We start from the raw sequence: 10229 nt of genomic DNA, 5'->3' as shown, positions 1-10229 counted from the left end.
GTTCTGTGGTATTTTCCTTCTTTAGAGCACTATAATGTCACACAGAGATCATTTGTGCTGAGCTTGGACTTTGCTCTTGCCTGTGATAACAGGGTTACGCTGAGCTGTATGCAGAATTAAAGCCTTTTTCATTGATGCAAATATATGTTCATGAATATCCCCTGATAAGATCCTCCCAGGGGAACTGAATCCACGGATTACAAACCAGACTCTTCCATCAGCTCTCCCAGCTGTTCTGCCAGCTCTCCTCAGGATTTCATCTCAGGCTGCTTCTGCTGACTGATGTAAACACCTCAGCACGGGGTGACAGATACCAGAGATGACTGAGTGTTCTGCTGGATCAATCTCTCCCCGTGCCCTTTTGACTGCAGAAGGGGCCACATCTCTCTGTGCTGCCAGCAGAGCCAATTACTCTTGGACTGACGTCTCCTTTTAGCCTCCTACTAATATTTAATCAGTTATATTTGTGGTTTGCAGAAAGCTTTTCTGTGTTCACACACTTGGGGCATTCTGCAGAAGGTTCAAGACTTAAAAAGCCATTTACAACTAAAGTATAACAACTCTCTTCTGATGAAAAAAAAAACCCCACACATTAACAGTTTGCTCAGGATTTCCAGCCTGCAGTTTTGCCCGCTGCCAGAGAGTGTGAGACAGCTTGGGGCTCAGGTACATTTTTCCTTGATCTGGTTTTCATTTTTGAGATAATTTTGGTTTGCCTGGTCTGGAAGACTTTCTCCAAGGAAGGTCTGTCATTCCAGCAAAGGGAGAGGCACAATACAGTCCATGAACTCTGCACTCTGCTGTGTCTCATTTCCTGCCCTTTTCTGTAATTGCTGAATGATGATACAGAATGATAATATCTCACACTCCCTTCTCTGGAAAGACCTGGCAGGCTCCCCACTTCTTCAATCTCCCTTCCTCTCCTTTGCCTGTCCTGTCATGCCCAGCGTGACACCATCAGCTCTTTCCAAACCCGCTGGGGCCAGGGAGCACCCTGGGGAGTGCTCAGTGGGACAGTAATGCTGTGGGGAGACTGAGGGAGGATGAATGAACCACTGACACCCGAAGGATGAGCGAGCTGAGCCTCAGCTGCAGGAGCCTCATGTCCATTGTTATAAGGGAAGCTGATTTAATGCAAACTGTTCCCTCTCACTTTGGTCTGAGCCCCAGATCTGTGTCCTTGAGGTGTGGGAGGAACATAAGCCAATGCACAGGGCTCCCAGCTACCACGGACTAGAAAGCATGAAGTTGGATCAAAGTGATTCCATCAGGCTTTTGGCTCGAAAACAATTTCCTCTCCTCTCTGGCCCTCCCTTGGTTGCTCTCCAGCAGGCGAGTGGGCACAGGCACAGCCGGAACCTGCTGCTGCCCAACTGAGTCACTAATCCTGAGCAGCAGCTCAGCCTCAGGCGTCATTTCTACCTCGCATGTTTCAGGAAGGGTTTTAGCAGTGATCTGTTACACACGACAGTGATAGAAATTATTGCTACTCATCCCCGTGCAGATTAAGCAATGGTTACTTTAATTCCTCAAGTGCAGCCCTGGGGCAGCATGAATAGCCCGGTAAAAGTTTTCGTGCTGGATAGTGTGACTTAAAGACAGTCAAAAGAGACAGCAGGCCTGTAGGGATGAGGTTTGCCAACCAGGCAGGTGCTGGGCTCATGTCTCAGAGAGAACACCTGACAGCAGCAGTCTTGCTGAAGCCATCGAAGTTCTGCTTACAGGAGAAAGTGACTTTTTATGATCCTAAGAGTTAGAGAACTGAGCTCTATTTTGTTAGCTTTAATTATCAGTCACATGGCACATTGACCTCAAACCTCATTGTTCCGTAACTGCCTTCATTTTGCATCACTCACACAGTTTTTGTCTTAGCCAGTCCCATGTATTTACAAGCACTGAGTTCATTAGAAAAAGCTGTCTCCAGGCAGAGCCCCTGTCCCTCCAGGTGGAACCCATGTCCCTCCATTCCCCTCCTCTCACTGGCTTCTTGTGGTTTCTTAGGACTTTCCCTGGCATGAACACAGAACCCAGAGGCTTTGAGGATCATGTGTCAGTGACAGACAAGTGTGCAGTTGCACGAGCAAGAGGAAAAAGCTTTATTAAGTGTGTCCAGAGACACCTGCATGGAATGAGGGCAACACACGAGGAAGAGCAGGTGAAGGGAGTGTTTGGGGACACAACCCGACCACGCGTGGCCTCAGGCACTTCTTGGCTCAGTTCGATGCTCTCCTGAGCCAGGGGCTGTCCTAGCGAGTGGTGAGTGCGACCTGCTCCCGCGAGGAGACCACCTTCCCATCCTGCACCTCCTCGACGATCGTGCGCACCTGGCGGGACGATGTCATGACTGCAAAGGAAAGAGAGACAATTATTCATGGCAGGAAGGACAGAAATTTCTTAAAACATTATCAGATATTGCACATTCTTCAAGAGCTGGTGGAAATTCCACAAGGGAGTGGAAAATGCTGCTTTAAACAGCCCTGCTTTGACTGGGAAGGGGAAAGAACCAGGCAGAGCGGAAAGGTGGATTCTTACCATCTCTGCCAGAGTGTGAGGACATGGCGGAGGAGTACTGGGAGGAGATGCTACAAGAGAAGCACAAAACCAAAGAGATGTTAGGGACAAACATAGGTTATTGCTGCAACACAGGCTCTGTGTTCAGACAGGGAAAAAACAGGAGATAAAAGTGTTGCTCCACTTGGCCTCCCCTGAGGGATGGCACGGCAACATCCCACTACATCCACACACCAGGGACAGAGCACTGGGCATCCACAGCTGGTGTGAACAGAGAAACCAGCCCAGAAAGCTATGACAGGGCTGAGGCCCTAGGCACTTTGTGGCTATGACCCATCTCCCCCCAGCCGCCCTCCCAGCGAAGCCCCTCACGCACTGGGCGTCCTCGCCCTCCAGGAGCCGGCGGTACGTGGCGATCTCCTGCTCCAGGCGGCACTTGACGTCCAGCAGGACCCTGTACTCGTGGTTCTGGCGCTCCATGTCGCAGCGCAGCTCGGCCAGCTGCTCCTCCACGCCCGTGATCAGCATCTGCAGCTGGGCCAGCTGGGTGCCGTAGCGCGCCTCGGTGTCGGCCAGGGTGCCCTCCAGCGCCGCTTTCTGCGGGACGGGCACGGGGCCGGGCTCAGGGGGACAGCCGGGTGGGCACAGCCCTGCATCCCCCGCCCCGCCGGCAGCCCGGCCCTCCTACCGTGCTGAGCTGCGACTGCAGGTCGATCTCCAGGCTCTGGATCGTGCGCCGCAGCTCCGTGATCTCCGTCTTGCCGCTCTGCAGCTGCTCCGTGTTGATGGCCACCTCCCGGTTCAGCTCTTCCGTCTGCAGCGAGGCGAAGCCGTGCCCTCAGAGCCCCGGCAGCGGCCACGGCCCCGGCCCCGTGCCCGCTGCTCACCGCCAGCTCTCACCTTGCTGAAGAACCACTGCTCGGCGTCCCTGCGGTTCTTCTCCGCCAGGCTCTCGTACTGCTCCCGCATGTCCGCCAGGATCTTGGTGAGGTCGATGCCAGGAGCAGCGTCCATCTCCACGCTGATCTCCCCACCCACCTGCCCGCGCAGGGCAGTCATTTCCTGACACAAAAAGACACAACACACGTCAGGGTGACATGGCGTGTTCCCATGGTGAGAAATTTCTTATTTGCACCCAGCACAGGAACCCCACAGACTTCCTGGAGGTCCTGCCTGAAGGCATTACTTCTCTCCCCCTTCCTGCTCAAGTGTCTCCTGGCAGTCCTAACTGCAGAAACTCCTGTGTGTTTGGGCTGACTATTTCCCTGGTGCACAGGAATGTTTGTAGGTCCCAATCTGAGCCCAACTCTGTGCTCACCTCCTCGTGGTTCTTCTTCAGATAAGCCAGCTCCTCCTTCAGGTTCTCAATCTGCATCTCCAGGTCGGCTCTGGACAGGGTCAGCTCGTCCAGGACCCGGCGCAGGCCGTTGATGTCGGCCTCCACGCTCATGCGCAGAGCCTGCTCCGACTCAAACCTGGGGACACACACACAGTTGCATATACTCACCTGATAGAGCATTTTTCTTGTCTTTTTCTTCCCCAGCTCAGTTTATTTTTGACAAGAATCTTTCATTCAGTGTGTGTGCACAGCTTTCACAGTGCAGAAATATCAGTGCTGTGCCCCGGAAGAGATAAATTACTCCCAAATGTCCCACTCCAGTGGAGCAACCCCAGGTGCAGAAAAAAAGCATCTTGAACAGCCAGGCTTTCCCCACTTTTTCACAAAAGCCCTTGGAGGAATTGGACTCACTTGGTTCTGAAGTCATCTGCTGCCAGCCTGGCATTGTCGATCTGCAGGACGATGTTGGCATTTTCAACAGTTGCAGAAAGAATCTGATGGGAGATAAGTGAAAGAGTTAAAAAGTCATTTCAAACACTGAGTGATCCCATCCACAGAAGGACTGGAGCAGCACCGGGCCATGGGTCTGGACTTCCATGTGGGCTCTGCAAAGAGGGAGACGGGGTGCTCGGTCCCCTGGGAACACTGCCATGAGCATGTTGCCCTGCCCAGGTGGCACCTCCAGGTGCTCACACCATGCTGAGCCCTGGCAGCACTCCAGGCTTTGGGAATGGGAGCAGCCCAGCTAAGAAGGAAAAAAGGATTGAGGAAGGAAGGAGTGCCTTGTGCCTACCTCATTTGGCTTTCATAATTACACCTGAGGTGCAAGTATTTGCTCTGACATTATGAAAATGATTGGCCATTTAGTGAGCAGGAATTTCTGTAGCCACAAGCTAATGAAGAGCTGTAAATTCTCCTGCTTCCAGGGATATCCAAGGAATAATCCAGGAATATTGATGTGGTCATTTCCCAGCTGAGGGGGGAGAGGGAGGGAAGGATCTGCCTTCCCCTGGATCAGGAGCAGGTTTCTGTGAGACCCAGCACTTCATTACTCAAATCCAGAGACAGCTCCTGTCTCCAGATGTTTCTGTGCTCCATCAGAGTACCAACATGCTGAAATCTGCAGAGGAGCCTCCTGCATCAAGGCAAGTCCTTTCCTCCCGAGGTGAAGCCCAAGAAATTTTAGGAATGTGAGTTCCCCCCAGGGGCTGACCCTGCCCCATTCCCCAGGAATTTATTCTTACAGACCAGGTATGACATTGCCCAACCGCCCACGCCTCATTCCCTCAGTGAACTGAGCTCACTCAGGATGAGTGATAAGGCCTGAGAGGGGCAAGCAATGGCAGGGCAGGGAGGGATGGGCAGATTCTGGTGTTTTGGCTGAAGGACTTTTGGTTAAAATCATCCAGGGAACTGCTAAGAATAAAGAAATTACTTTGGCCATGATTTCATCTGCTACATTTTAGAGCAGGGCACACACCTGATTTCAGCACCTACAACAGCCCAGTGTGTACCAACCCTGGACTGGACTCTGTGTCTGCAACTCTCAAAGAACAACCATCCCATAGGGCAGTTTCTTCCTATTTTAACTTCTGCCTTTAGACTCCTAGAAGGGTAGGGGAAAAAATCTGATTTGTAGGATATTTGTGAGAATGATTATTCATCTCCATCTGCATATCACTCAGCAGTGAATAGGGCCAGGAGATAACAAGTCCCTGCCTGCTGAGAGCTCCATCAGGAGCCTAACAGGGAGCAACAAGGGGGCACAAGTAGTAAGAAGGAAGGCAGGAGGTGACAGTCTGTCAGCAAGTATCACCAGATAGCCTGAATCTATCTGACTCCTTTCCTGCCCCATCTTTCTCCCTGCACTGGAACAGTCAACAGAAACCCCATTCTGGTACTGGGTGATCTGCTGTTCATAGTGACTGTTATTCCAAAGCTCTGGTTTTCATTTCAGACTAATTACCTGCTATTTGATAAGCCTCTCCCCTCTAGCTGTTGGGAACAAGGTCATCTCTTTACAAGTGGCTTTGATGAAGATGTCACATTAATCCCAGCACCCTACCTTGTTCCTGAGCTCCTCGATAGTCCTGTAGTAGGGGCTGTAGTCACGGTCAGGACCAGGGCCCTGCTTCTTGTACCACTCCCTGATCTTCACCTCCAGGTCGGTGTTGGCCTCCTCCAGGGCCCGCACCTTGTCCAGGTAGGCGGCCAGGCGGTCGTTGAGGTTCTGCATGGTCTCCTTCTCCCCCGCCGGCAGGATGCCGTCACCGCCTCCAAAGCCGGCCCCGAAGCCGGCCCCAAAGCCGGCCCCATAGCTGCCCCCAAAGCCCCCGCCGAGGGCCCCTCCTGCGCTGCTGCAGTAGCTGCCCCCAAAGCCACTGCCGAGCCCCGAGACCACGCGGGAAGAGACGGAGTAGCTGCCAGAGCCCCCGTGCACGCTGGGGGCCCGGTACCCTCCTCCCCCGGCTCGCACGGAGGAGAGCCTGCTGGAGCCTCCCCCCAGGCTCCCGAATCCCTTCAGGGAGGTGGAGGACGAGTATTGCCTGACAGTGGTGCTCATGCTGGAGGCTGGAGCTGGAGAGAGGCGGCTCGGCAGCGCAGCAGCAGCAGCGAGTGCTCGCTCCCCTGCCTCGGGGCCCTTTATAGCCCGGCCAGGAGGCGTTGCCACACTTTTTTTTTTTTCTTTTGTTTTTTTTTTCCTTTTCTTTTCTTTTTTTTTTTTTTTTTTTTGGTTGCATTCCCGACGATTTTCATCACTCATAAAACCTGAGCCAACTTCCAGAATCGTCATTTTTGCCTTTGTTCTAGTCATGCTTTTTGTCATATTCCACTTGAAGCTTTTTCTCTTACAAAGGGCATCTTTATGCTTCTTCCGTTTCCAAGTAAATTGTCAGGTGTGATTAAAAGGAGGAGGCTCCTTGCTCAGGGCTATGATTTAATTCCCTCTGCACTGTGAGCTTTGAAACAGAGCGGTGCAGGCAGCATTTGAGGGAATAGCTCAGCATCCCTTACTGTGGCTTTTTGTCCCAGCTACAGTTTCCTGTCCCTGCTTGGGCTGCACACACACACCTGCAGGGACAGCAGGCGTTTTGTAAGGCCCTGAATGCACCTCCAAAGCCCCACAGGTACAATGGTGCTGGAAGGAACTTGGCTCCCAATCCTGGAAATGCAAGTCCGCTCTTTTATCTGCAGGGAGAGGGATTATCAGTAGTGAAAAAGCAATAAAAAGGGAATTCGTGCTCCAGGGCTCACTGGAGTCTTCTCTTCAGAGACCACCCAAGAGTGGGGGACTGTGGAAAGGTGACAGGATTGTTTGTTTTCTCTGTGAACGAGCACTAGCAAACCATCCCAAAGGACAGGGTATGGCCAGTAGCTAGAAATTATGAGGTCTCCAAGGAAAATGTGGAATAACATAAAGTAGATGAAGGACATAAGGAAAAGCCTTATGGTGTGTAAGCCCTGTGAACAGGAGCACAAAGCTGACAGGAGCACAGCTCAGCAACTGATGCCAGCGGTGTTTTCTGTGATGTTTTTCTATCAGTTGTGACCAGGCAGGACAGCTTCAATGTGAGTTTGGAGTTTACAGCTCCCACATAAACGGAGCTTCAGGAGAGACAGTGATTGTCTCTGGCAAGAAAAAAGGCTCCAGAACCGAGTGCAGTGGTGTGGCCAGGCCCTGCTGACCCACAGCACGGGCAGAACCCACCAATCCGAGTGTGCCTGGCTCATCCTGCGGGGTGTGGAGGGGAAGGGATTGCTCATGTGTGCACACGATGAATTGTTGGGCTGTCTCTGCAGACAGGCCCCAACAGCCCCTTCCCAACAGCCAAGTTCTTCCTTAGATCATTTGCCAAAGGAGGGGAGAAAGGGTATGGAAGGAAGAACAAAGGTACATTGCTGAGGAGCTCAAAGGGTACAACTCCCTCCCCTCCATCTGCAGAAAGCTGGAGACAGTACAGAAGTGGGATGTGTCCTTGGAATATCAGGAGTTGGCTGCTATGGAGAAGTGGCTCCCTATCTTCCCATTTGCCATTGGTGGATGGAGACAAGTCCGTGCAACTCGGAGAGCTGGAGGATCGGAGTCTCCGCCGTGCTGGCTCTGGCCGTCTCTGTCTCCTGGAGTCAGCGTGTTGGTGTCGTGTGAGCGCCGGGCACGGGGCCAGGGACGCCCACTCGCTGCTCGTCCTCCCCAGGTGCAGATGGAAAAGGTGCAGCAGCGCGGGGGCGGCCGGGACGTGTCGCTCCCAGGAATGTGCTTCGTCCCCATCTTCATCTCCTCACCTTCGCCTGGGCAACGCCGCGGTTTGTCCTCTCTGATTGCAGCGGTGATGTGGGCAAAGGGGAATGTCAGAGAAAAAAACGGTACAGAGCCCCTGTGTGAGTCCAAACGCTCAGCCTTGCCCTGAGCAAAGCCCCTCAGAGTGGCACAGGTGTCACACTGTCACACCGCATCACCCTATGTGTCACACAGGTGATTCACGGTTCTTCCTGTACGGGGAATTGCCTTTTCTTTCATCTTTTGTTTGCCATTGAATTGCTATGTCACAAAAACACCCATTGCCCAGAATATCTGTGATACTTTGGTAATGCCACGGGGCAGCAATTAAAATCATGAGCATTAATTAAGACTTAAAACTACATTAACCACTCAAGGACGTTATTTCCATGACCTCCCATTGAACACAACCACAAGGACTGCATGTTGTTTCTATCACACCCTTTGAAGTAAAAGGCTGAGTATTAAACCAGATCCTGCCTCTCTCCTTGTGCACATGTTTCTAAAGTGGTCTTTTCTGTCAGAGGAATTCAGTGTTGCCTGAGAAGTCAAACCATCTTTCTGGACTAAATTCTTTCTGAGACCTGCCTCAAGCTGCCGCTGCCTGTCAGCGTGAGCCACCCCTGCAGCTCCCTCCTTGGTGGGGTTTCCTAAGGTCAGGGCTAATTATTAATGCTTAAGGCAGGAGAAAATTGACATCTGTTTTCCACACCTCCCTCACACTGTAAAGTAGCAGGAATAATTAAGCAGGGAATCTCATTAGCAAAGTGTTATTTGTTGTTTCTATAGGAACACAGGTGTGCCAAGGCTTTTGCAGGAGGAAAATATAAAGCAAGGGTGAATTCCAGCGAGGCACCTCAGCATCCCTGCACTGGGTGTTGCAAGGGCAGCAGTCAGAGGGGCACAGGCGTGGCAGGGCCTCAGAGGAGCTGCAAGATGTGTTGGTGGTCCCTGCACCACCCAAGGGGGCAGCAGGGTCCCCAAGAGGTGACCTGGAATGGGGGGGGTGTGTCCCGACCCTTCTCAGGCATCTGATCTTGAGTGATTCAACGCTGTCTTTACCCAGCTCTGGGACATGAATTTCCCCAGGGAGAGTCCCTGGGTTACTCCGGGCTCCCTCAAGGCTGTGGGAGTGGAGGGAGCGCAGTCTGCAGGACCGTGGAGGTGCTGGGGCTGGAAGTGCCTCGGGTTGGGAGGGTTGGGAATTGTGCTGCTGCTGACTTGTGGATCGTCCATGACGCTCCACGAGGACGTGCAGCAGCCTTCCTCCCAACCCCACTGATGAGCTCACTGATCATCAGCATTAAACTTCAAACCAGAACCGTGTCTCCTCTGGCCGGTGGATGCTGGGGATGCTTGGGGCAGCCAATGCCCCACGAGGGTCACAGGGATCTGCTCCAAGGGGACAGGGGGGACACAGCCCAGGCACTGGGCAGAGCTGCAGGGCAGGGGGCTGGGGGGCCTCGAAACCATGGAGCCCTGCTAACCTGGCTGTGGGGAAGATAATGTGCTGCAGGCATCATTCCAGTGTTTGGGGAAAATAAAGAATTCTCTCTTATCTCCTCCTACATTCCAGACAGAATTCTGGAGAAGGGTCATAAAGCTGTGTGGCCAGCTCTGCTCTCACTCTCACTTAGTCGTGCTGCTCTGATTCATTTCATTGAGTTAGAAGCTGGATTTACAAAGTAATAAATGTGTCAGAATGCAGCCAAGAATGTGTCTGAACTGGCTTTCCAGGAATGCTGGGCCGGCTGACGCAGTGGGAACTGCTGTGTCAGGAGCAGCCACTGGCAGCCGGGGAGTGCCACAAGAACTCCCAGAAGAATTTTAATCCTTTTGCTTGCACAGACCATACCCTCCTCTTCCCATCACTGTTTTCCTCACCGTTCAGTGGTGCCTTTGGAAGCAGGAACCCAACTGAGCTGAGTGTGCCTGTCTGGAGGGACAGCAACCCTCCTGACAGATCCCTGTCCTGCCTGCAGCTTCAGACCGTTTCACCCCAAAGCTTGGGATCCAGAATGGGGAGCAGCTGCTGGGGCAGAGCTGGGGCGTGGCATTTGCAGGGTCCTGTCTGTATCACTTGGGCTTTGTTCACTTGCC

At 52.7% G+C, this 10229-nt stretch overlaps 1 protein-coding gene across 1 annotated transcript; it reads right to left on the bottom strand.

Moving 5' to 3' along the window:
• Window positions 1-2072: 2072 nt before the first annotated feature.
• LOC128819565 (keratin, type I cytoskeletal 14) lies at window positions 2073-6445 on the bottom strand. The gene is made up of 8 exons (XM_053999824.1): window positions 5916-6445; window positions 4262-4344; window positions 3830-3986; window positions 3412-3573; window positions 3200-3325; window positions 2888-3108; window positions 2533-2582; window positions 2073-2344 (listed from the first exon to the last, which is right to left on the bottom strand). Exons 1-8 carry the CDS (start codon window positions 6411-6413, stop codon window positions 2247-2249), a joined length of 1395 nt encoding a protein of 464 aa, XP_053855799.1. The 5' UTR covers window positions 6414-6445; the 3' UTR covers window positions 2073-2246.
• Between the last annotated feature and the right edge of the window lie 3784 nt (window positions 6446-10229).

Source organism: Vidua macroura, chromosome 27, assembly GCF_024509145.1.
Source record: "Vidua macroura isolate BioBank_ID:100142 chromosome 27, ASM2450914v1, whole genome shotgun sequence".
In the NCBI taxonomy this organism is placed as follows: Eukaryota; Metazoa; Chordata; class Aves; order Passeriformes; family Viduidae; genus Vidua; species Vidua macroura.
The sequence above is the reverse complement of the archived record's forward strand: the minus strand, read 5'-3'. Positions and strand labels throughout refer to the sequence as shown.